Source organism: Halichoerus grypus, chromosome 1, assembly GCF_964656455.1.
Source record: "Halichoerus grypus chromosome 1, mHalGry1.hap1.1, whole genome shotgun sequence".
NCBI classification, from domain to species: domain Eukaryota; kingdom Metazoa; phylum Chordata; class Mammalia; order Carnivora; family Phocidae; genus Halichoerus; species Halichoerus grypus.
The window spans coordinates 15,884,024-15,911,586 of record NC_135712.1 but is presented as its reverse complement, the minus strand read 5'-3'; the positions used below and the strand labels follow the sequence as shown (position 1 = coordinate 15,911,586).

Below are 27,563 nucleotides of genomic sequence, written 5' to 3'. Positions count from 1 at the left end.
GCCAGCAGATGACCGATAAATGTACTACTGATGAGTAAACTTGCATTCGTGTCCTTCACACCATTCATTTTCTACTGCAGTTGCGACGTCTTAAAAGCATATTATAGCTTCTGTCTCTTAATGATACTGTTTTTTGCCCCTGGTAGTTTGCTGTTAAGGGAATTCCTCTGCAGTCAGTCCTGATTTTTCCTTGATTTCCACGAGATGCAGAAATTACATGCCTCCTGGATCCCGAAAAGCCACCTGTAAAAATGCAGTAAGGCTTTCAAAGCTCATGTTTTAAGGAATAATAACTGTGGGTAATAACTCTTCCCAGTATGCAAAATAAATTTGAGAATGCAAGCAGCATATCAAACAACAGTGTAACCGCCTGAAACATCTGCAGAGTTCCTACTGAAGAAGTAGCCCACAAAAGTTTCGTCGTCGGACCTTTCTGCACTGCACTGGTTTAAACGAAGATGCCTCCCCAAGTAATGCTGATGGGGCTCAGTTCTGCCTTGAAGTCAACGAAGGGAGAAGAACGGGCAGAATGGCAGTGTGAGAAAGACGGTGTCTTGCCTGAATCCTGGAGCTTTGCTCTTCTCCCACTAAAACCAAGGATTGGTTGGCCTTCACGACTCCTAAGCTTCGTTGGGAGTAGGTAGGAGACAGCCTACGGCAGAGGCTCCTGCTCCTCTTCAGTGTCGTCTTCAGGAATTCTGGCTGTGTAAACAATAGATAAGTGTCGTTTTCCCTCTTTTCTCTGCAGTCTCTACCACATCTGGGTCCATCATGATCTCTTTGTTTCCTGACATTCTTGTCCTTTTGGAAGAAATAGGACTGGGGATACAGTGGCTGAAGGGGACGCGTTGGCAGCCTTGTTGTAGCCTCCCTAGACTCCTGGAGAGCTTACCAAAATCCAAGGCTGTTGGCCTTCCCACTGCAGGTCACCCATGCAAGAAAACCAGACGTCTTTCCACCATGGGGAAAGAAAATTGCTTACGTTTATCAGGAGTGGCAGTTCATTTTTCAACCTATTTTTGAAGTCCTGTGGTTTACTTGTAAAAAGCATTATTGTAGATAAAAATATATCTACAAACAACCATACAGGTTTGTGAAATAGGATGAAATTCAATCTTGTTCCATTGTAGGTTTGAATTTGGAAACCAGATTTAATCTTTCTCTCTTCCCCAAATCTGGTATATAAGGGCACACCAATCATTTTGACTTGGGCATTTTGTAATCGGTCTTTGTGTTCATTCAGTCCTGTTTTAAAATAAAGCTTTTATCATCTCAGCACCTACCCGTAACGTTTGCAGTGGTTCTTAGCCATTCTGATGTTATAGGCTTGTTTGAAAGTCAAACCGATAGATTATGAACCTTCTCAACAGTTTTTTCTAAAAATTGCATATATTCACATTGGCAGAAACATTTGCAGGTTTACCTCATTTAAAGGGTACACAGGAATAATTTATCATGTTGGATTGGGAAGTACTGAATTTCACCAAGATCAGATACCTTGAGAGACTTTTACCGCTTACATCCTGAGTCTAGTGAAGGACCTGGGAGACAAGCATCCATCCTGCAGCAGTGAGTCTGAAGCAAGTAGACCTTTGCCCTGACAGCATATGGGGACCAGACTTAATATTTCAGAGTAATTTTGTCAAATGTTACCCTTTTCAATGGGGAGGCGGGTGGTTGGGGGAGATACTGCCAGTATATTTTCCGCGGTTGTATGTTATCTCTATTATCGACTTAGTTGTAAGAGAAAACTAGTTTGGCTTGCTTATTTTCTAGAGGCTTTTATAAGTACATTTAAGAACTTGTCAGGGAGAGTAATTCTATGATATGCATCCCATACTACAAAAGACGTGTGTGTATAGCCTATCTATATAGTATCACCATGTAGCTATTTCTTTGATACTTGTAATTTTAAATTTTAACTTCAAAATATAATATAAAAACTTTTCTGGTTTACAAAATGTAAAATCTTATACAAACCAATGGAATCCTGGATTTCCTACCTCAGTGTACACTCAGCTGTTTGTCATATCAGTTTGTGTATGTGCAAATGTCACATAACCTTTTGCTTTAATTGCAACTGTAAATAACTGCTTTGAAAGTTACTTAATATTTTATGATACAACCTAGTTGTCTCCAGAATTTAAATATGATTTTTAAGACACTTGGTTTAAGTTTCTCTCTACATATAAACAGTTTAGCATTAAGGGTTTATTTTAATGATACTCTGATTATTGGCCAAGTGTAATATTTTGTAAAACATAGCATTACTTTTAATAGCCAGCATGTAATACAAGGAACTACACTACCTCATACCGACATGATTTTCAAATTGTAATACAGAGGGACAGAGAGAGAAAAGATTTTATCTTTGTTTTTCGGCCATAAGGTGGGGAAGTTTTCTATATATTGCATAGTATTACACATTTATGCCTATTTTAACATTAACTTCTAAAGAAGTTTTTTCTAAGAAGGTTTGTTTTGATTTTTTTTTTTTTAAGGCTGCCGAAGAGGACAAATGACAGGATTATGTATATCCAGTGTATATCTTTTCCTTCATGCAGAATTTTGGAAAGGTGGTTTTCAGTTTGTATATGGCATATTTACGTGATCATTGTTCCTTATTTTATTAATTGTCCTTCTCAGTGCTTGATGGTTTTTGAAAGACAGTCATGTCTAACTCAGTAAAGTAACATTACCTTAAAATTGCTTTCGTTGTTTGAATTCTACAGCTATAGCAAATAATCTGTTGTTAAATTGTTACATCCAGAACAAATATGGTTATAAATTGAATCTTGGTTCTCCATCTGTAAATTTAATAACATAATTTCCTATAGCTTAATGCTTAACCCATTTTAAATAAGGAGTTAAATATATTTGACGCAGTGGACGATACAGGTTGCATGTGGACACTTGGCCACATTAACAACTTGGGGAAAAAAAAGTCAAACAAGTGGCAATGCTATAATGAATTCTCAGGTGAACTTTTTTCAGTTTTGGAACATCTATTTTGAATCTGTAAATATTTTAAGTGTTTTATTAGGCATGTAATAAACTATTCCTTGAAATCTATTGGGCAGTTTGAAAACTTAAAGCCATAATGGTAAAAGTTGGCGTACTGATGGTGAAATAAACAGAAATAATAACATCTGTTGATTTTTTGTATCTTTTATATAATTTTTTAATAATGCAATAAAACCACTAAAATTATATATCCATATCCTGTTAAGATCATGACTCATTAAAAGGCAACTTTCATGGTATTTAATTTACATTCTTTCTCATGTGCTTATCCAAATGTAGCAAAACCATTAATGTTAGATATTGGTGATAAATTGACAGATAAATAAAATTATCTAAAATTGCCTCTAATTGAATAGAGTTGTACATTCCATTTCCATTTTCTCACCTTTCACGTGAATTTACTAATTTTAGGCTTTCCCCTGGAATTTGTATGAGAGACTCTTTCATTGTTTATATATGCCTGAAAAAAAATATTCCCAGCACTCAGATAGTTAAGGAAGCACAGATTTTAGCCTAACTACTGATTTACTTAATCTCCATCTTCAGATAGAGATGTAGAGCTTTTTTAAGGAGGTGTTAGGGCTTCTAAGGGGATACTATGTTAGTCCTTAATTTTATTTATTTTTATTTATTTATTATTATTATTTATTTATTTATTTGGAAACCCAGCATCTATCCCAGTGTGGGGCTTGAACTCATGACCCTGAGCTCAAGACCTGAGCTGAGACCAAGAGTCAGATGCTTAACCAACCAAGGCACCCAGGTGCCCCTCCTCTTAATTTTTGAAGATTTATCTGCTGAGTCACCTTGACTAGGTTCCATTCAGCTTCTCATCAGGCCTTGTAATCGAGCTTTGAGCAGTTGCTCAGAGCTCTTGGCGGTCCTGAGCGTGGTCTGGACCATTTGCGAAATAAGAAGATGGTAGGTGACGTCCACATTGCTGATGGAGGCCAGGCTGTAAGACACAGCTTTATAGCTGATGTGCCCAGTGAATTTGCTAAAAGCAAACTCGCAATGTTGAGGCCTGAGAAAGCTGCCGGTGAGGGATGGTTTCTCCTTTACGTGGACTTAAGCTATGCAGCGCCGACTAGACGAGCCTCTGCACCCAACACTAGTCCCTCCACCGTTCCCTCCTTGGGCCTGGACACCGAATGGCGCTGGGCCAGCGGGTGTGTGCTGGGGACACTGGCCTGCCGGGACTGGTTAAGAGCCAGGACCTTGCTAGCACTCCGGTGCGTTGGAATCCAGCTGCTTTGAAACATCTGGAAAGCAGCACATACTCCTCCCAGGTTTGCCTGAAAGCCCCGTGAAGAGTATTTCCCCCTGGAAACTGCAGTAGTGGTGCTCGGAGGCTGCCGCTGGTGTCGGGGCATCCACAGGCCTGCTGCCGGCAACTTCATTTAATTGATGCCACATTGCACTCGCTTTCTGAGGCTTCTCGCAGTCCACCGAAGGGGGCCTTCGTGGGGATATTCCTGCCAATTGAATTTAAGTTCACAGGGAGTAGATTTTAGAAAGTGGGCATTGACAGCCCAGCACTGGGGGGGAAACTGATCAAGGAATCTCTCCATCTGCTTTCCATACCTCAGAAACCAGAGTGTGGACCCCAGCCTTTGGGCATGCTACGTACTGTGTCTTGGGAATAGAACATTCCCTGGGGAAACTGCTCTAATGGCTGGAGATTGGCTGACTTTCAAAACAGGTGGTGCAAATGCTGTGGTAATCTTGTGTGTCTCATTATTAACTCTGAGTCACTTTAGACTCTTGGCATTGAGCCAGTACAACTTCTGAGTCCCTGAAGGAATGACACTTTCTGTGAGGCATGACCAACACCTCTACTTTTTTTTTTGCTTAAAGGCTCACTCAGCCTTTTCAAAGGCTTTTGCTTAAAAGGCCTTTTGCTTAAAGGCTCACTCAGCCTTTTCAAAGGCCCAAGAAGGGCAGTTGGGACTCCACAGAAAATCAAATTTGGTGAATAAGGCACCATAAATTCCATGGCCCTCCAGATCCAAAATGCTCACGGGCTGGTCTAAAACCTCTCACCCAGGCCACTTGGTCTACTGTGAACATCCACCTGGCCAATATAAGCCTCCACCTGCCACCAAAGTTAAAATTCCCTGGCCTCCACGCTACAGCAGGGGTCCACATGATTTCGGATCACATATTCTATTCTGATGTTGATTTCTCCATGTGTCTAGTGCCGTGGCCCACAGGCTTCCAGAGGAGCATTTCTTATTCTCTTCCTGAATTATGAACAATCAGGGAAATAAAATGAAGGGATGGTGGATGGAAAACCAAAATAAAACCTCAGTGTAATGATCAAGAAGAGTTGAAGGAACAGCTTAGAGTGAGAGCCTAATGGGAAGTCCAGAATGAGGCCAGTCTGTCTCCTGTTATTAGCAAGAATTAACCTTTCCCCCCTCCTGGTTCCCAGGAACAGATTTTCCTCTGAGCAGCACCGCACCACCCAGATAGACTTCCTCACTCATCAGCATAGGGGTGTGGGGGGGGGCGGCAGAGGGCAACCACTGTGGTTTTGAGAAGAATGACCATGCTAAGCAGAGGACAACCAGTTATTCTTCCCATATTTATCAACCAGCTTAGGTCACCACCTCTCCAGGGAGGGGATGCGTAACAAGGTTAAGGGTCGATCTTCTCCCAGAAATCGATGGTTAAGGGAAGGAAGGGGGTGGGGGAGGGGAATCGTGTGGAAACCTGATGCTGGGGACTTTGAAAAGTTTACAAGCAGAGAAGCAGCAAGATACCCAGACAGAGAAGCCAGCCCCACTGAACGTCTGGGACCCGCCATCCGTCATCCCACCCTCCCATTCAGGCCCTGTGGGGACCTAGGTTCAGGTTTACAAACAAAGTGTGACCTGGTGCTTAACCCCAAACACTTCTTTTTCCTCTCCCTCACCTCTGTTTTCTACCCTGCTCTTAAAGTATAAATGAAAAGATAATGGAAAAGATTTTAAAAATTGAGCACAGCACATTCCTTTATCCTTTAAACATAGCTGTCTTTTCAGCAGACATGGTCTTCCTCCTCCCCTCTGAGTTCACACTTAATCACTGTCCTGAAAGCTAGCTCTTTCCTAAAGAGCCAATTTCCTTCTTTCAGGACACTGCACCTAAATAATTTTCTAGATACCATCTCGATATGCAGGTTTCTGATGTGATATTAATCTCTTGCAAGGAGATCCCATTAATACCCAGAACACTAGGAAATATGGAAATATCCACGGTAATGTAATCTTTCTAAAGTAATACCTCTTTGGTCCACTTTGGAAACTTACTGTCTTTTTGCTTTGGACTGTTAATCACCAAGAATTGTCCTTTGTAAAATAACTATACATATGTTTGGTTGCTTTGATTTAAATAACCTTAACGAACAGGACCACTACCAGTACGTTTAAAATTTTTTTCTGAAGAAAATATTTTTAAATGCCCTGTTTGGGCCTTGTTTGAGCTTTTTATCTGCTTTTTAGAACTCACCTACAGCGTTCTGCATCTGACATTTGAGGGGTCCATTGTGGAAAATCTAATCTTCCAAAAAGTCTTCCATACCATTCCTAGAACTTTGGGTATCTGCTCAAACAGCTCTGTTTCAGCTGGACAGATAAATGAGTTAGCATCTGGGAGGGGAGCTTAATGTGGAATCAAGGATGGGGTTTGGAATTTATAAGAATGAGGAGTGGAGCACATATAAATTAAGGAGACCAAGTTGCTAAGATAAGGTAGGAGAATTTGGCTCATATAAGCACTTAATAGATTGACCTTGTGTTCACTAGGGTCTGGGAGAGCAGACAGCTGCAAACATACTTTAAATAGGGTAAAGATGAAGTATGTACTTAAGGACTAAAGGAATTGCACAAATGTAGGCAATGACTCAGGGCACAAATCCAGGTCCTTTCACAAAGTGCTGTGGGGACGAATAGAAAGAGCACGGACCTGGAGTTAAGACAGATCTAGTTTGGAAGCCTGGCTTTGATGCTTAATCACCGTAGAACCATAGAAATCTCCTGGACATAGTTTCTTATCTGTACGTCTTCCATATTGGGTCTTCTGGCCCTTGAGATCAAAGTAAGATTGACCCAAACTTCCATTCACACTCTGTGGAAATCCAAATCAACTCTCCAACACAGGCTTATTAAATGCTGTCCTTAAGTTGGGGAGGGAGCTGGATTTCTGGAGTGTGAGTGTGGGGATTAGTGGTAGGACTGGCTTAGAGTCAGTCTCATGTTCACTCTGTCTGAGGTGCCTACTTCCATCAAATTAGTTCAGATTATCAGTTGTGTGCTGGGTTTGATACCTTGTTGATGGAGCCATTAAACTCAATGACTTCCTTTAGTTACACCAAAGTGAATAATTAATTAATATACCTACAGCTCTAGACTTTTATGAATAGAGTTGGCTTTAATTAAAATTTGGGAAATATTATATTTATATAACAGCAATGCAAATGGCTGCAAAGAAAACACTATTAGCCCTGTCTTAACATCTCCCGCTCCACTGGGGAATTTTCATAGGCTGCCCAAACTCATGTTGTGTCTCAGCCTCATGCCATCCCACTGGCCCCTTTCTTCCCTTCTACTCCTTAGTTGTCTGAGGGACACACATTCTTCTCTCTCGAACTTGTGGAGCAGTTCAGTTGACCCCAGTCTCAGCCTCTGAGGATGGCTTTTGACCGTCTTCACTTATAAACCCATGCAAGGGCTCAGCAGAACAGAGGGCATTCATGGAGAAGGACCTGGCCCATCTAGAAGGCCACTCATCCTTTCATTCAACAAAACTAAGCTCTAGGAGTAACCACTAAACACTGTTCTGGGTTCCAGGGATCCATTAGAGAAAGAGAGGGACCAAAATCTCTGCCCTCACTGAGTTTATGTTCTAGTTAGGGTAAATGGACAATAAAATTATAAAGCATCTAGTATATTCGATGGTGAAAAAAGACACAAGAGAAATAAGCATGGGAGGATAGGGGATGGAAGTGTTAAGTAGGATGACAATGGAAAGCCATCTGAGGAAAAGGATATTTGAATAAAGAACTAAAGGAGGTGAAGCAAGTTGTGAATTATTCCTGGCTTAAGCTATAAGCAGAAATGGAGAAAGTACCAGTCTTGTATGGTTGTAGGATCAAATGAAACAATGTATGGAAAATTTGTTATCAGAAGACCAGTTAGTATATAGCTAGCGTGTAGTTAAGTTTTAGTCTTCTTATTATATAGAATGGTGCCATTCAATACAGTGCCTTCTAGCCACAGGAGGCGATTTTAACTTACATTACTTAAAATAATGGGGGGTGGGAGGGATGGGGCGGCTGGGTGATAGACACTGGGGAGGGTATGTGCTATGGTGAGCGCTGTGAATTGTGCAAGACTGTTGAATCACAGATCTGTACCTCTGAAACAAATAATACATTATATGTTAAAAAAAGAAGAAGAAGAAGAAGATAGCAGGAAGGGAAGAATGAAGGGGGGGAAATCGGAGGGGGAGACCAACCATGAGAGACTGTGGACTCTGAAAAACAAACTGAGGGTTCTAGAGAGGAGGGGGGTGGGGGGATGGGTTAACCTGGTGATGGGTATTAAAGAGGGCACATTCTGCATGGAGCACTGGGTGTTATACGCAAACAATGAATCATGGAACACTACATCAAAAACTAATGATGTTATGTATGGTGATTAACATAACATAATAATAATAAAATAAAATAAAATAATATTAAAAATTCAGTTTCTCTGTCTCACTAACCACATTTCAAGTTCTCAATAGCCACATGTGGCTAGTGGCTGCCATTTTGCACAGCACAGATAGAACATTTCCATCATTGTAGAAAGTTCTATTGGATAGTGTTAAATAGAATGTCTAACATTGATAAATCAAAGAAAATATAACAGGAGTGTAATGGGACTTTGTTGTCTTAGAATTTCAGCTCAAGCCTCTAGACTGAGGACAATGGGAGAAAAATGCACCCACATACTAGAGAGATTTACTACAGGATTTACTAAAGGTTGCCAAATCTGCCCTTTAACCAGACCACCTCTGGCTTCCAGCTTAGATAAGAGAAAGTTTATGATTCATTAGATTCTTTCAGGTGAGTTCACGAGAGTAGAGAGTGCTGTGGGGAGCAGAGGGGGAGCTTCTATTCTAAAGTCAAGAGAAGGGGCACCAAGAGCACCTGACATAGAGATGGGGTTGTCTGCTGGAAGGGGAGGCTGACCTCTCACTCCTGGCTGGATGCATCTAGTCTGCAGAAACTTTTATGTTCCCTCTCTGCTACTCTCAGAAGCAAGCTAAGAGAGAGTTCTTGGGTGAATTTGAGGTGTGTTCTTAGGAATTTGAGAGGGGATCTGTGTGAAGGGAGGAGAGCACCCGCTCCTTTCAATGCAGAAGTCTGCTGGTGGGACGTCTGGCGGAGCTGCCTGTGGGAACAGGCTAAGGAGAGACAGCAGCTGGGGAATAGCCCGTCCTGTTACCTGTGGCCACCGCACAGGAGCCCACAGAGGGGCCAAGTGTGTGTCATGGGGCGGGGGGGTGGGGGTGGGAGGCTACAGCCATATAAGAGACAGCCTTTATGACAAGGGACAAAGTCCACATACTGTGCAGGGCAAGTGACTGGGCGGAGCGGTCGTTGTCAGACGACAGGTGGAAGGAGCCTCACCCATGTCCCTGTGGAGGATCTCTGAGGAGCCCACGGATAGGCCCGCTGGTTGGCTATCTGCCTTGACGAAAGGGTCAACAGCAAAGCAAGAACTCTAAACAGGAGCAGCTGAGGAGGGGGAATGCAGAGCCTGGCCGTGAAGGAAGAGGCTATGTGCTGTCCACCTGGGGCGGGTCCCAGAGCCTGAGACCAGCCGATGCACGGAAGAGGAGGAGCCGGGCTGTGGGACCCAGGCTGCTCACCTTTTCACCTTTTCCACCAGTGACATTGCTCCTGGGCGTGCAGGTCCAGGGTTCCCGATCTGCGACTTTTCAAAAGAAGCCCCCCTGCTGGGTTTTTGTGGGATACGGACCCGATTTTCACAAATAATATACATTTCAAACAGATTCTGTCCCGGGTTTTGGAATGAATACCTGAAAGTAAGACTGTTCTTAAGAGTTCAAAACAATGGTAACATTCTGAGATTTGCGCCAGCCACCACCAGGGGGTAGGGAAGAGACATCGACGGAGTACCAGAAATGGTGGAAGAAAAATCAAACCCTTACCGTTACCGGATCGTGTCTTCAGAGTTGGGCCCATTTCACAGGGCAGCGACAGCTCTAACTACAAGGCTTAGTTTTCTTTCGGGCTCCAGGATCTACTACTGTGGCTCTGAGGCATTTGCTAGGAAAACATGCACATTTTCTTCTCTGTTTCCTATTTAAGGTCTTGTGGTCTGACTTTTCTCTCCCTGTCTTTCATGAAACTGGTTTCTAAAAATCACTTTGCAGTCAGGTGCCCTTCTATGCTCTTCTTCTAGGTGCTTACCATCGAGCAGGGCATCTGGGCATATCCTAGGTATGGCTGCAGACTCTTTTGGCACTCCTTCCACTGAAAGGTGGAATCTCTCTCTCCTCTCTTTGAATCTGGTTGCCACTGCTTTGACCAATAGATACAACACCACAGAAGTGGTTTTATGGGACTTTTGGGCCTAGGTCACAAAAGGCCTTGCAGTTTCCACTTAGAAAAAAGAAAGTTTCCAGAACACCTGCTCTTGGACCCCTCAGTCGCCATGAACAAGCCCAAGCACTCCAAGGCCATCAGGCAGTGAGAAAACCCAAGTCACAGGGAACGGCCATGTGTGGGCGCTCCCAGTGACAGTACCAGCTGAGCCCAGCCCTCCAGTCATGTCAGGCTCGGTGCCAGATATGTGAGTAAAGAAGCCTCCACATGATTCCAGCCCCTGGTCATGTAAGCCATGCCCAGCTGTTTGAGTCTCTCCAGCTGAGGTCTCCGATATCATGGAACAGAGATAAACCATCCTTGTCCCTGATTCACGGAATCCATGAGTATAAAGAAAAATTATAGTTATGCCGCTGAATTTTGAGGATGGTTTGTTACATAGTAATCGATAACTGGGATCCTAGAACATCTGGACTCTAGACGCCAACTGCCTTCTCTCCAACTGCATGTCTAATCATCACCGCAAACTTAATATAGCCCAAGGTGACTTTCGAATATTCTTTCCTGACCCAAACCCTGCTCTCCTTCTGGTCATTTCCATCTCAGTACATTATACCTTTGGTCAAGGCAAAGTCCTTGGAATCATCCCTCATTTCTCCCTTAACTTTATTTTTTATATCCAATCCACCAGCAATGCCTGTTGGTTTGACCACAAAACACAGCTTTAATCCCATTGAGTGGTCTCCTTGCCTGATAACCAAGATCTCATCTCTCCACTGAGCCGCTAAGATGCCTTCTAACTCTTCTCCTGGTTTTCCTCTTGTCCCTTTGTATTCCGTTCTACGCAAAGGAAAGAGTGACTTTTATGACACGGGAGCAGGTCATGTCTCTCTTCTGCTTAAAACACTTCAGTGGTTTCCCTTTTAAAAAAAAATAAAATAGAAACTCTTTTCGATGGCTTTCTATCCTTTCTACCCCACCCATTACATTTCATATTACTCCCCTCTCTTGTTATTCTGTTTCAGTCAGAGGTCCTCCCCATTCTTTTGATGTGCTAAAGTTTTCCTTCATCCTCTATGCAGCACTTGAAAAGGAGCTGGCCAATAACTTGGTTTGGAATCCTTTGATGACCACTCACCTCCAGCCTGCAAAATTGGTTGACAAGGCTGAGAGGTGCTTTTTAGAAAAGATAGAGAATCACTTTAGGAAGAAGTGGTCATGGGGCTGAGACTCTAACCTGAAGCTTAGGGAGAGGTGCTACAAGAAGCTCCCTAGGGAAGCCTTGGACATGAGCCACCTAGAGTTTGGGGGACACAAAGGACTGGTGCCAAACTCATGAAAATAGAAAACAAGATGAGAGGTGGATGGAACACCTTTGGCAGCAGGATAGGGAGCCGCATTTGAAAGGAAGTGGAATTGAGACTTGTGTGGGTCAGAGCTGTAGGAGTCCAGCCACTAGGTATGGAACCCAAAGGAAGATGATTTGCCTGGGCTTATTTCCAAAGGGATCCTCTACAAGAGGGCTTCTGCCGGGCAGCGAGGCAGCTTTGAAAAGAAGCTGAGATTGACTCTCAGGTACAGAAGTTGAGAAGAAATTGCAAGTAGCCAACCTGTGGAGATTGAAATGATGAGCAGGAAGCAGGGAAAGAGGCTTGGGGAAGAGCGTTCTGTGCCTTCTCGTGTGAAGAGGCAATTGCATGTGCAAAAGCTGAGGGACAAGAGGGGGGCTCATTTGCTGACTTATTTGTATAACTGCAAGGTGTTTAGTAAGGTTGATGCTAGGTGTGTGGGGGCAGGGTGATGACAGCTCCAGGTTGGAGGAGTGGCATGAGATGAGCTGGGAAAAGTGACAGAAGGGTCCAGATTTTCTTAAGTATACTGTGAAGTTTGGAATACATCTTAAAGACAGTGGGAAACTTTGAAAGATGCAATCTGATCAGTCTTGTGTTTTAGGAAGTTGGCTTTGGCTCTTGTGAGAAGAATGGCTTATGGCATGAAAGAGTGGAATTGGGGAGGTCAGTGATAGACTGTGGTGACAGACAAGAGACTGGACTTGGTGGCAGTGCCAGCAGGAATGCAAAAGAGTGGCCAGATTCACAAAACATTTAGGAAAGAGCTGATGGATTTGAGGTGGGGAGACGGACTGGTAAAAGAAGAAGAATCACGGACAATGAGTCCCAGATTTCTTTCTCGAATAATGGAGTGGAAGAGGATGATATTCCATAAGGTGGTGAATACAAGATCAAAGCAGGTTTGAGGAACAGGTGCACATTTATGATGAATGCACAGCACGTGAAGGACAAAGTGTGCTTGTGCGTGATGTCTACTTGCTAGTTGACATATAGGAGTTGAGCTCAGTAAGAGCTGTGTCAAAGCTTCACACTTAATGCCATTAACATATGGTCCACGTTTGAAGCCATGTGTGTGGAGTGTGTTCAGTGAGCAGAGAAGATGGTCTAGGGCAGACCCCCAAAGGAATACTGAGAACCTACAAAGGAACACCAGAGGGGAGGGAATATCAGTAGACAAGAATGACATGGAAGTGGGGTGTTAGGAAGAAAAGTGGTATTAGGAAGGACTGAACATTTCCAATGGTGATGAGGTGTTCAGGCTAAGCTTGATCATGACCAAGTCTAGGGGGACTGGGGAACTTGATAAGTGGGAGGCAGAAAAGCAAAAACAGCATCTATAGGGAATACTTGTTTTGCTGTAACCAACAAATGCGTGAAAAGTTCTTCAAGTACAAGTACAATAACAAGAAGCTGAAATAAAACTAAGATTTTACAGTCAAAGATTTAAAAGATGATCAAAACTTAATGTCAACAAGTATGTGAAGAATGAGTACTATCATTTGAGAGGTAATTGGTGCAAACGAACTAATGGTGGTTTGACAACATCCGAAGATTTATTCACAAGATTGTTCCAGATCTTACGGTTTAGTTGGAGAAATGTGGCTAGAACTGAATGGTAGGGTGCCAAATGCTTAGGGTAGGGGACTCCCTGTATAATATAATGGGTTTGTTTTTCTCAATTTATTTTTTTTATTATGGTAAAATATATATAATATAAAATTTACAATTTTAACCATTTTCAGGTGTACAATTCGGTGGCATTAAGTGCATTTAATGTTATGCAACCATCACCATTGTCTATTTCCAGAACTTTTTCATTATCCAAACTGAAACTTTCCACCCACTAAATGCTAATAACAATTCTCCCATCCTCCCAGCCACCATAATCACTATTTTACTTTCTGTCTCTGATTTAACCACTCTAAGTACCTCATATAAGGGGTATCATATAATATTTATCCATTTGTGTGTAGTTTATTTCACTTAGCATAATGTTTTTACGGGACATCCACATTGTAGCATGTCTCAGAACTTCGTCTTCAAGGCTGAATAATATTCCACTGTATCTATATACTACATTTTGTTTATCCATTCATCTGTTTCAATGTATTTTGTTTATTTGTTTTGAGTATAGCTGACACACAATGTTACATTAGTTTTAGGTGTACAACTTAGGATTTGACAAGTTTATACATTATGGTGTGTTCACCATAGTATAGCTAACGTATGTCCCATTATGTGGCTATTACAATATCAGTGACTATATTCTCAATGGAGTTTTAAAATAATGGTGGTTCTAGTATTAATTACTTTAAAAATTAGAGTATTGTATTAACCATTACAAGTAAAGAGAACAAAAACATTTGTATGTCTTTAATAGGGAATTATACATAAAATAAAAATTAATTTGGTCTTATGAAGTGGAATGTGTGATACAGATGAATGTAATTAAATGAATATATATTAAATATATATATTTATATATATTATATATTATATGTAATATATATTATATATATTATGTAATATAAATATTATTTTATAATATAATATATATTAAATTTAATGACTGTATAAAGTGAGTGAGTTAAAATAAGGAGAAAAAGTTATGCATGTTTCTCATCACTATGTATTCTTATCTATTAACTCCTGCATACTTTCAAGAGAGGGATTAATGTCTACTTTTAGACACTACAACTGATGAAAACCTAGAGAAGTTTCTGTAGGAAGACTGCTGCACTGATGGGCTTCCCCATCTCCATGGAAACACCTCCTCATCATGAGATCATGACATTGGGAAGAGGAAGACTGCTGAATGGTTCCAGGCGATGACCATGATGTACATAGGATTGGACTTTCCATTTTGGGGGATTGAGGGAACGTGGGTGTGGTTTTGGGGAGTTGATGGAATGACTACCAATTGCATCATCTCTGGAGAAAGAACTGAAAAATGAACTATTTGGTCTGGTTTAGTAATTAGCTGAAATTTCTAGAAGCTTCCCTATGTAGGAGCTGAGTAAGTTGAATATTTGCGAGTCCAAGTCACAGAAAAACCAGTTATTGCAGGAAAACCGGGTGGTGTGTGCATATACTGGGACTTTCTTTTGAAATAAGATTCTGAATCTAGCTTTTTGCCTGGAACTCCAATATAAGTAGAAATTTAAAAAATACTGCAGTCCTTTCTTTTGAGCGGTTAACCTGTTTAAAGCATAGCCTGTTAAAAAAACACAGTAGTTCCTTTTATGGGGAAGCTGTGTCCTTTTTTATGAGGCTTTATGAAAAGAAAATTGCTCTTCAGTAGTAGGGGAAACTTTAGAAGTAGGAAAAGTGAAGAATATCTAGTTATAGTAACTTAGAACCAATTGTGTCTCTTCTTTTGCTTCTTTTTCTGCTTGGAAGACAGAAAATTTGAAGCCCACTTCTGACTACATAGAACTTTATAGAAGCAATGTATTTTTTAACATGATTTCTGTTAAATTATTTATTTTCCAATTCCTCTGTAACTTTTATGTGAATTTATCTTATATAATAGTTCAATAAAGTAGATAGATATAAGATAGATGAAATGAACAGCTTTTCTATTTATCAGGAATAATTAGCTAGAAATAATTAGCCCAGATAAAAGGTTTACCTTATGTAATGATAAAAACAAAATAATCATTTCTAGAAATAATTCTGGTGAGAAATTGCTGAAACTTACTTAAAATAAATTGAAAAGCTATTTTTGAGAGATGTCATGGAAAATTTAAGTAAATGGAGAACTATATTACATTTCTGAGCAGGGAGAAGGGTGTATTAGTCAGCTTGGGCTTCCATAACAAAACACCACAGACTGGATGGCTTAAACAACAGAAATTTATTTTCTTGAAGTTCTAGGGGCTGGACCAAGGTGCCAATAGGGTTGGTTTCTGGGGAAGCCTCTCTCCTTGGCTTGTAGACAGCCACCTTCTCGCTGTGCCTTCGCATGGACTTCCGTCTGTATGTTCACAGAGAGAGATTTCTCTTGTCTTTTCTTCTTATATGATGCCAACAGCAGCCCTATGGGATTAGAGCCCCACTCTTAGGACCTCATTTAACCTTAATTACCTCCCTAAAGGCCAGATGTCCAAATACAGCCCCATTGGGGGTTAGGGTTTCAATATATGAATTTTGAGGGGACACAATTCGGTCTAAGCAGAAGGAAAACGTGAAGATGTTGACTCTGGCCAAATCTGTGAGTTTCCAATTAAAATACTAATAAGATTTTTATGTGTTTGGCAGGGTTGGAGAACTTCAAAAAATTACTCTTCCCTTCAACTGAAAGGATAAATACTTCAACACAAATGAATAAAAAAGATAAATGAGGGTAGGGTGAGGTTGGGAAGATTATTCACACCATGTATTGAAAATATTATGGTTTCATGAATTAAAAATGTAGAAATGGGCTGAGGTCAGAATCTTGGTAGAACAGAATAGCTATCCCTGAATATCCACTTTTAAAGATGTATAAATATATTTATATATTATATATTATTATATTATATATAATGTGTATTAATTATATGTTATATGTTTGTAATATTTATATATAATACAATATAATATATAAAGTATATATTATATATTTATAAACGTATATATAAACATATACTATACACATGAAATATATATTTCACTGTTTATATAGTATAAAATATACACATAAATCTTTAGGAAAGACGAAGTTTTCATTTGTGTGTGTGGTGTGGGGAGGATAAATGATGTTAGAAAAAATGGCAATTGAGGAAAAATTCCTTTCTTCACATCATAATCAAAAACAAATTCCAGATATATAATACTTAAATAATAAATCAAATCATAGAAAGATAAAATGCAAGTGAATCTTTATCCAACCTTTGACGATGCCAGTACTTCGTAAACTCAGAAGTAATGGGACTAAAAGTATATGGAAGACACATTTTAGTAGGTAAAAGTCAAAACTTCTGTATATTTAAAAAGGAGAAATAGAAAAATAATCAAAAATTTTGTTGCCTGTATGAAAGATGTCATGGCAGGATGTGAGGAAACATCTTGATTTATAGTCAGGGCACTCCCTTTGCATTGGCCAGATGCCATGTGATTACTGACTCTCTTTCTTCCTGATTATGTAAAATATATATGGATCCAAGGGTATGTGTGTGTATGTGTTTTGCATATATGTACGTGGTGGCTGTGTGAGTGTGTGTAATTTGCTCTTTAAACAGCATGATCACATATATTATTTTCTCCTGCCAGACTGTTTTGAGGACCACCATGTCTTACCTACATTGTGGAGTGTCAGGCTCGGAAGATCAGGACCTGGGTGGGGTGTGAGCCCACTTCACGAAGACCAGGTCTGTTTTCTCCTATGACATCTGTTGGTGTTGCTAGGACTCTTTTCTGTCCCATCTCCTCACGCCCACTGCCTCCGTGAGCCCTTTGAACTTCTCCGCCTCCCCTCGGTTCTTTTCTTACACTTTCCTGCTGGAGTGACTGGTCCTGGGAGATGAGCTGATGCTCTATCCTGGACCCAGGGGAGAGGGAGGACTCTCACTGCTGCGGTCATGTCACTTTTTCTGCCCTTTTCTTCATGGATGGGGGCAGGAAGGGAGCTGCAGGGTGATGGCAATTAAGGGTAAAAGTGAAAACTAGTTTGGCAGCAAGTTTAAAGCAGTCTCCCAAGCAAAAGCCAAAGGGCTAATAATATCCTTTCTATATAAACATTTGGCAACACTCAGTAAAAAGAACACCAAACTTTGAAAGATGAACAGGCGATAGACATGAACAAGCAAGGTACAAAAGAAAACACGGATACTCAGCAAGCATACATTCAAGGACTTTGGGGCTGGGCAGCATGGGTTAAAATTCTGCCACCTTCTCTTCTTACCTGTGTATCTTTGGGCAAGTTAGTTAATCTATTTCTCAATTTCCTCATCTGTAAAAGGGGGATGATGATGGCAAGTAATAACAATATTAATAATAACATCTACCTCACATAGTTGTTTCAAGTACTAAATGATTTTATAAATGTAAAGCTCTTAGACTATCCCTGGCACATACACTATTTAAGTGATATAGATGATGATGATTATTGTTATTTCATTTGAAATGTAAAAAATGTTAAGTAGAAAAACAATGGATAGAAATTTTCTGTTAAATTAGAAAAAATAGAAACAATGAGGGGTGGTAAAATTGGCACTCTCACACAGGGGGAGGGTTTAAAATGGATTTCATGAGAATATATATATGTATATATAAATTAACATCTATATTTATACATGCACTCATATAAAACTCACAATGGAATAGTACACAGCCATAAAAAAGATGAGATCTTGCCATTTGTAACAACATGGATGGACCTAGAGGGTATTATGTTAAGTGAAATAAGAACACACCGAGAAAGACAAATACCGTATGATTTCACTCACGTGTGGAATCTAAAAAACAAAATAATTGAATAAACAAACAACAAGCACGTCAGACCTATAAATACAGAGAACAACCTGATGGTTGCCAGAGGGAAGGGTAAGGGGGGGATGGGTAAAATGGGTGAAGGGAAGAGGGAGGTACCGGCTTCCAGTGATGGAATGAATAAGTCATGGGAATAAAAGGCACAACACAGGGAATACCGTATTGTAGTAGTGTGGTGTGGGGCTACACTTGGGAGCACAGCATAGCAGAGAGAAGTTGAATCACTCTGTTGTACACCGGAAACTAATGTAACATTATGTGTCAACTATACCCCCCCAAAAAAAAAAATTAAATAAAAATAAAATACGTTTCATGCTTTGGGAAAGCAATTTGTTATTTAAAGCACTTTAATTAGCCATAACCTTTGACCCAGTAATGGTACTCCTAGGAATCCATTTTGAGGAATAGTCCTAGAAATTCCTTTATGTATCAAGATGTTCATCATAGTGTTATTAAGTCTAGTAAATAGTTGCAAATAAACCTTTAGAGATGGAAAAAAGGAAATCCCTATACATAGACACAAAGCTAAGATTTATTAAGGGCGTATCTGGTGTCAGACACTATGTTCAGCCCTTTTCATGCATTTTTCACTTAATCCTCACAATAACCTCAAAAGGCAGATACTATTTTTATCCTCCTTTAGGAGTTTTGTTCAGCCAATAAACTGTTTATGATAAACATGGAATGACATGAGAAATGCTCTTGGCAAATGCTAAGTATAAAAGCAAGACACATCAGTCCAGTATTACTATAAGCATGCATATTAAAATCTCCCTGTAAATAAAAAAAATATTGAAAAGAAGTCCATCAAAGGTGAACATTTGTTCTTATTTATTCAAATTGGCTTTTGTCAGTACACATTTAATCTAGAGACAATAACCACCACTGCAATAAAACTATAAAAAAAACCCCACATGATTTTAAAGAATAAAAACCTGCAAGAGAAAAATTTAAGGGTATGTCAGCCAGAAATCTAAAAGCAAGAAGTTATGTTCCACTCAGCTGAAAGCCAAAATCCTGTTGGTGGCCTTCAAGGCTTGCCATGTTGGGCTTTGTCCCCTTCTCTCTGGTCTCTCGCCTAGCCTTCTTCCTCTCTTGGCTCCCCAGTTCCATAAGACTCTTCGTTCTCAGCATGCTAGGTGCTGTTACTCCATGGGGCTTTGGCTCAAGTGGTCCTTTATCCTGGAATGCTCTTCTTGCAGATACCCCTAACCCCCTTCCAGACAACATCTGTTCAATGTCGCCTTTTCGATGGGAATCCCCTAGCTAGGGGACTGCATCCTACCTTTATCCTCTCATCCTACCTCCAATGCCCCTATTCTGCTCTTAATTTTCTCTTTCCATAATACCTGTCACCTTCTAACATATTAGAGATTTGGCTTGTTTCTTTTGTCTAGGGTTCATCATCTATCTCACTCTACCAGAATGTAAGCTTTCAAGGGCAGGAGATTGGAGTGATCCATGCTGCACCTCAAATACCCAGGACAATGTCTGGGACATAGGAGGATCTCCAAAATGTCTGTTGAATGTTACTGGTGGTGGTGTCCTGGATGAGAGAAAGGAAGAGGAGTAAAAAAAAAAAAAAATTCCTGAGATGAGCTCTGGGCAATGTGAGCAGTGGCTTCCTTGGAAAGTGATTATAATCTTATGCCTTTTGACTTACCAGGATTGGTGATCCTATGGCACCTGCGCCCCCAGCCCCTAAAGAATTGGATTAAGGCTTCACAGTTGTGATATTATATGGTTTGCTTTATCTAGGTTTTACTTTGCTTGTAAATCAATCAGTGTCTTACAGTGACTTTAACATGAGGAAAGGTCCACGGTGTCTACTTTGGAATGTATTTTGTTCTAGCCTCCCCCCCACCTGGCCCTGCCCCCACTGTAACTCTTTTCAATTGTTCTGGCTTTGTCAGAACTCACTGCACATTCTCTCTCTTTTTTCCTAGCCATAGATGGCAGCACACCACTACCTAAGATCAGATAAACAGGCTGAGTTTTTAAGTCAGAGCTGTTGGTCAGGAGAGAGCAGCTAATGAGTAATCAGTCCAAGCTGAATGGCAAATTAATGTCTTCATTAAGTGAACTAACTGGCTTCCTTTATAAACAAGGTCAGGGTATTTATAATCTCATGCATTTCATAAAGCAAAATGCATCTACACTGATGTAAGTTCACTATGGAACCCACGATTTATCTGCGGGAAGCATACGCAGAATCTCACGTGGAAACCATCTTTAATAAGGATCCGTACTATTCTGATGTAATCATTAATAAAAGTCACCTTTGCTACGTAGCCTCATTTTTCTTACAGAAGGTAAATGAAAAGGTGATTGCCTTAAATAGAAGCCACTCATACGAGATGATATTGGGTGGCCTGTTCCAAATTGAGTTTTTAGTAATAAAAATGAAGTGTGATCCTTATCAATCAAATATGTCTACCACTTAGATTAGAGAACTTATTTAACATTTAGAGTAGGGTGCACAGGTACAAAGTTTGATGTTTACCATCTACGGTATGTTGCATGTGACATGCTTAATTTTGCCATCATTGTCAGAGAACTATGTGAAAAGTTCAGAAACTCTTCTCACAACATGACCAGGTGTCAGGGATCTGGGGAACTTCTGGTTCTAGATCAGTTCTGTACAATAGAAATATAAAGCAACGCACAAGCGTGAGCTGCCTCTGATATTGCATCGTGCATTTTAAGTTTCCTAAAAACCACATTGAAAAAAGTGAAAAGAAAGAGGTGACATTACTCTTAATTCTGTATTATATTTTATTTAATCCAAAACATACAAAAATACTTAGCAGGTAATCAATATAAAGATTATTGAGATATTGTACGTTCCTTTCTTCTACACCAAGTATTTGAAATTTGGTGTATATGTTATACCCACAGCTCATCTCAGGGCAGACTAGCCACATTTCAGGTGCTCAGTTTCCGTGTGTGGCCAGTGGTCACTGTAATGTCCAGGTCATTTCTAAAGTCTTAGTATCTGGGCGCCTGGGTGGCTCAGTCGTTAAGCGTCTGCCTTCGGCTCAGGTCATGATCCCAGGGTCCTGGGATCGAGTCCCACGTCGGGCTCCCTGCTCAGCGGGCTCCCTGCTCAGCGGGAAGCCTGCTTCTCCCTCTCCCACTCCCCCTGCTTGTGTTCCTGCTCTCGCTATCCCTCTCTCTGTCAAATAAATAGACAAAATCTTAAAAAAAAAAAAATAAAGTCTTAGTATCTGCTATGGTTTGAAGTGTATTTCTCCAAAATTGGTATGTTGAAGATCCAGTCTCTAGTACCTCAGAATGTGACCTTACCTGGAGATAGGGTCTTAACCAAGTTAAAATAGGTCATTAGGGTGGACCCCAATCCAATATAACTGATATCCTTGTCAAAGGAGAAAATGTGGGGATAGACACACACAGGCAGGACAAAGATAGGGGTGATGCGTTCACAGGCCAGGGAAGGCCGGAGACTGTCAGAGGCTGGAGCAGAGGCCGGGAGCAGATTCTCCCTCACAGCCCTCAGAAAGAACTCACCCTGCTGTCCCCTTGATTTTGGACTTCTAGCCTCCAGAATTGTGAAGCAATTAGTTTCGGTGTTTTAAGCCACCCACTTTGTGGTACTTGGTTACTGTCACCTCGAGGAAATAAGTCCAGTTCCTTTCCTTGGTAGTCGTGATTTTATTCCATAACTCTGTAGCTTTCCTTTCTTGTCTTGAATTTTTTCTTCTCCTCTTCCTGCACTTCCTTCGGTGCTCTCAGCAGACTCTCCCGGAACCTTCCTCCAGGGCCTACATGCCAGTGGGGCATTTCCACTGCACAAGAGCGAGAAGGCTGACTAGCTTCAGGCCTCCAGTGGGGGTAACAGTGTCCACTGTGCTGTCCTCTGGAGCTGCTGTTGTGTGGGCAAGTGCTGAGCGAGAAAGTGCTTGGAAGCCACAACTAACTGCAGAGATGAGAATGAGTATTTTGTGTATCTTACTTGCACATAGTGAACACTCAAAGCCAGTTCCAAGCTCCGGTTTGGTCCTCGCTGCTTGAAAATCAACACTCTAGAGACAAGTGATGTAGAAAAAGAAAGGTTGCTTTATTCAGGGAGCCAGCAACCTGAGAAGATGGTGGACTAATGTCTCAAAGACCATCTTACCTGTCCAGGCAAAGCTGGAGGGTTTCAGAGGGGAGGGCATGGGAAGAGGGGAGGGGGAGGGTATGCGCAGGAGAGGCAGGTGGCCAGGTGGTTCTTCACGGGTGGCCATCAACTTGAATAGACCTGCTGTTTTCAAATGTAGTCAGGCCTTATCTGCTGGGAGAGTTCGGTTCTTCACTCTTCGAGTCCAGCGGTCCACAAATCTCAAAGAAAGTAAGTTAGTTCTGCTACAGATCAAGAGACTTAGGTCAGCAAGCGAGGAGTGCGTAAGCTTGAAGCAAGTTAACCCTTAAATCCGGTTGGAATGCTGTTATAGGATGAAGTGTTTTCCAAATTACTTTGATTTCTTCTCCCTGTAATTAACTGGGGTTGCCATCTTGACAGAAGGGAATGAGGAAAGTGGATAAGGCCCTGACATTTCTTTTGTCATCTGGCAATAGTGGGCTTCTATGGGTCAGCTTTCCAGCATGGAAGGTATCCTTCTCTAGCCAGTGCAGAAGCACCCCCTCCCCCATTCACAAACCATGTGTTATGGGTGACACCGATCCCACCCCATCTCTAGAAATGGGCCCTAATGTGTGTGTACACACACACACACACACACACACACACTCACACTTCCTATTGGTTCTGTTTCTCTGGAGAACCCTAATACAACCTATTGTTCTTACTAATTCATGGCAAGGGGAAACTTTATAAATGTCATAAATGCTTAAAAAGATGTAAGGCAAGGGAGAAGACCTCTAGCACTTATCTCAGTTTCCTTCTCAAATATCAAAAGTTGGATCAACATATGCCCATAGTTATAAAGATGTAACATAATCTTTAGAGTCTTCAGCAGCAGAATCCTAAAGGGCCCCTGAACTCCGGTCTTTGCGTTGCTCTAGCCCCATCCCAGCTGTTTCTATTAAATGCTCAATTATCTGCCGACTGTTTTCAATTCATCCTGGGTCCAAGGAAAGGCCACTGGGGCAGTATATCAATAGAACTGTCCTTGGAAATGATGAAATTTGGAAATAGTTTTTGGTTGCTTCATAAATGAAAGCTATCGATCCTCAGAAGGTCTTTCCCAGGGAGGTGAGGCTGTGGACCTCGCTTCTTTCTGCCTGACTCTTACGTGCTTGGGTTTCAAATGCTATTGTGTCCTTTCCCTAGACAGGAGCAGACATCTCCTTCCCTCCTGCAGACTTCATTCCCATGGATCCTGCTCTCAATCTTCCTGCTCTGATTTTGGATGCAGTCCCTTGGAAGCCGCCATTGGTGTCCTCGGGCTCTCTGCTCTGTTGCATTCTGCCTTGCTCATCGAAGATTACCCGCTGTGGTGGTTCCTAGCCTGTTGGGGCCTCTCTGTACTTTCTCTATCTGTGAGTTTTAATCCCTGATCTGAGCCTCCTATTCCTTTCTCCTCTGCCTCACTTTTCTGGCAAGTTTTTTTCTCCATCTACTCATGTTAGTTCTGTTCTTCCCAGCGCTCTGCATTTGGCATCAAACAGGAGTTTGCACTAATCTCTTGCTGGGAACTGATGCTGGCAGCCAGATGGCAATAAGGAGATGTTAAAAGCAGCCCTTTGAACCTGTGAATTGAGAGACAATACTCTACTTCCCTGGAAAAACAGTTCTTAATTTTTTAGTTGGGGTAAAATGATATTTTTTTAAAATTCTGCTTTTCTCTTACTTAGATTTTAAGTAAGTAATAGATTAAGTAAGTAATAGATTTTATCTATTAGCAAATACACTTTTTAATATTCTTTATCTAAAGAAATATTGCTGTTTCTCAGAGTTTTGCTGAATATTCTTGTTTTTTCTTTCTTTTTAGTTTCTGGTGATAATGGAGATTTAAATGACACATGGTATTATTTTCTGTATTAACTAAACTCACTTTTTAAAAAAAAGATTTTATTTATTTATTTAGAAGGAGAATGAGAGCATGAGCAGTGGCGAGGGGCAGAGAGAGAGGGAGAGAGAGAATCTAGCAGACTCCCTGCTGAGCATGGAGCCCCATGCAGGGCTAGATCCTGCAACCCTGAGATCATGACCTGAGCTGAAATCAAGAGTCAGAAGCTTAACCAACTGAGCCACCCAGGCATCCACTCTAAACTCACTTCTTATGTTAGTTTAAAAAGATGGATGACTGGAATATTTGAAATTTGACTCTGAATAGAAAGTTATCATTTTTGTCTGACAACCAACACCAGTACCCCGTTCTTAAGGTATCTGACTGGTGACACACGTGGGCCTTCGAAACAGGCAGGGTCAGAGCATCCTTGTTTGGGACTTTTCAAACTAGAGCCAGGAGAGAGAAGCCATCTGGATCAGTTAGCTATTGCTGCGTAACAGAGAACCATAAAATCCAAGTGGCTTAAAACAGTGAGCATTTATTAACTCATACATTTGCGGGTCTGCTAGGCAGGCTCTGCTGATCTCAGGGTGGAAATAGTTGACTGATTTAGGCTGTGGCAGCTGGGGTGTCTTCCATCCACACTGCAGGTTTGCATGTCTGTTGCATATCTCTTACCTTCCAGCAGACTAGCTGGGGAATGATCGATAAGAGAGCAAGTTAGAACATGCAAAATCTCATAGACCAAGGCTTAGAAGTGGCACATTGTCACTTCTGTCCATATGCTATTGGCCAAAGCAAGTCCCATGGACAAGCCCAAAGCCAGGACAGAAGTATACACCACCCATTAGGGGACCATGGCTAGTGTGTGGATACATGGAGGGATGAAGAATTGAGACTGGTCCTCCAATATATCACAACTTCTTTCCTTTTTGGGCATGGAGTGGTTGGGAATGAGCTCCATGTGCAGACATCTGTCTAGGGTAGATGAAGACAGAGCCAAATTCTAGATGGAAGCAGATGGGAAAGGACGGTGGAGAGTCCTGATAATATTCTTGTTCTTACCAAGGTCTTTGGTGATGTCTGAACCTTTTTTATTGTGATGTGGGCTACTCCATAGCTCCCCAAATTCCCCTTTCTTGCATAACTTAGTATAAACTTGGTTTCTGTTACTTGCAGACAAAGGGTTATGACCCACATATGCTGTTTTCCTGTATCAGAGGGACTTTATATAAAAAAGATGCTTTCTTTATTCCAATGCAAAGTTTTTAAGGTTTATTTTTGGAGGGGGATGAATTTTTTTCATGTTAGAAGTAAACATTAATATCTGTATTTCACAGGAGATTACTGGTTTATCAGATTAAACTGGACTACACAAGTTTCAAATTAAAATGTTACCTAATATTGTGGTAAAATTATTTATAATCACTGTCAATTGAGTAAAACAGTATTTACATGAATATTTACACTATGTGTATCGGATCACCCATGAAGTACCCACTTTATACATACACACACACACCCACAAGACCACACACACACACACACACACACACACACACACGACCATTTTCTTTTGGTGTGCAATAGAAGCAAATTGTATTTTGAATCTACCTGTAATTTTCTCTTGCTCAGATAGTAGATACTTATTATCTTTCAGTAAAATTACTCTTCAGTGGGCCCTTTGTTTATGCAAAATCAAGATCCTATCCTAGAATCAAAAAGCTTAAACCACACATACTAAACAACTCTGAATAAAATTATTAGAGGCTGAAATCATTGTGAGCAGAATTGAATCTCTGTGGGATTATGAGGGTGTTGCTTGTGGGTGAGGAGTGGTGGATTATGTCCTTCTTTCAGTGAGGAAAGGGAAGGTGGAGAGTATACTCTGGAGACTATCGGCTCACTGTGATAGGTGGGCTGGAGGAGACTGAGAAGAAAGAAGGCTAGAGGGCTGATATGGCTAATGGACTCAACTCAAGAATCAGTGATATATTTCCTATCCCATACTATTGTTTTCTTTTTCTCCATTACAATTTCCTTGTTATTCTCAAGACTTCAAGAAATTGTCTTAAATGCTCATCCAGGTATCTGCTATACTTTTAGGTTTTAAGGAAGGGACTTACAACTCTCCTTGGATATAAGAAGAACCTGGCTGGCATGGAAAAGTGATAAGAAAGGCAGTGCTGATCTGAGGAAAAGTCCCTGGAGCATGGTCTATAATGAGAGTTAATTTGTGGACCATATAAGAATTCCATTGGTATGGTAGACTGTGTTTCTGTTCGCCAAATATTTATTTTTCCTCCATCTTCTTGCTGTGGAAGGATTTTACTTTCCTACTCTGCTGAGCTCAGGAAAGACCATTTCTGGGCAGAAGCATTAAGAATCAGTGCATGGTTCTCTATGTCTCCTGTCCCTCAGCCCTGGGCCTGACAACATTCCAGCTTGTGCTGCTCCATCACTCTGGGTCCTGGAATGAAGGTGAGGTGAAGAAGGTCACAGCCAACTTTCATTTGACGTGTGTGGGTGTGATGGTTAACTTTATGTGTCAACTCGAGTGGATCACAAGGTGCCCAGATATTTGACTAAGCAGTATTTCTGGGTGTGTCTGTGAGAGTATTTCCACATGAGATTAGCATTTGAACTGGGGGACTCTGTAAAGTAGATATCCCTCCTCACTGTGGGTGGGAATCATCCAACCTGTTGAGGACCTGGATGGGACAAAAGGAAGAGGAATGAAGATCTCCTCTTTTTTGTGTCAGTTGGGACATCTCATCTCATCTTATCCTCTCCTTGGACAGGGATTTATACCATCAGCTGTCCTGGTACTTAGGTCTTCAGACTCAGACTGAACTATACCACCAGTTTTCCTGGGTCTCTAACTTGTAGATTATGGGGCTTCTCAGACTCCATAGTCACTTGAGCCAGTTCATCCAAATCTATCTATCATCTATCTATCTATCTATCTATCTATCTATCTATCTATCTATCTATCATCATCATCATCTATCATCTATCTATTTATCATCTATCTATCTATCTACAAGTTATTTTGTTTCCCTGGAGAACCCTGACTAATAGTGGGCAAAAAGTCAACATTTGTAGCTATCAGCCAGTGAGACTCTGGGATTATTTGTT

General features: G+C 41.0%; 1 protein-coding gene across 2 annotated transcripts in view; it reads left to right on the top strand.

Moving 5' to 3' along the window:
* BACH1 (BTB domain and CNC homolog 1) overlaps positions 1 to 27,563 on the top strand; it is an 85,414-nt gene that overhangs the window by 39,108 nt on the left and 18,743 nt on the right. The window contains exon 5 of one of the 2 annotated variants that reach the window (XM_078054428.1): positions 17,233 to 17,331. The exons of the other annotated variant lie outside the window; for it this stretch is intronic. Within the exon in view, the coding sequence (XP_077910554.1) occupies positions 17,233 to 17,310 (78 nt within the window). The 3' untranslated portion in view covers positions 17,311 to 17,331. Of the gene's footprint in view, positions 1 to 17,232; positions 17,332 to 27,563 lie in introns of those variants that run through there. 2 annotated transcript variants of the gene reach the window in all.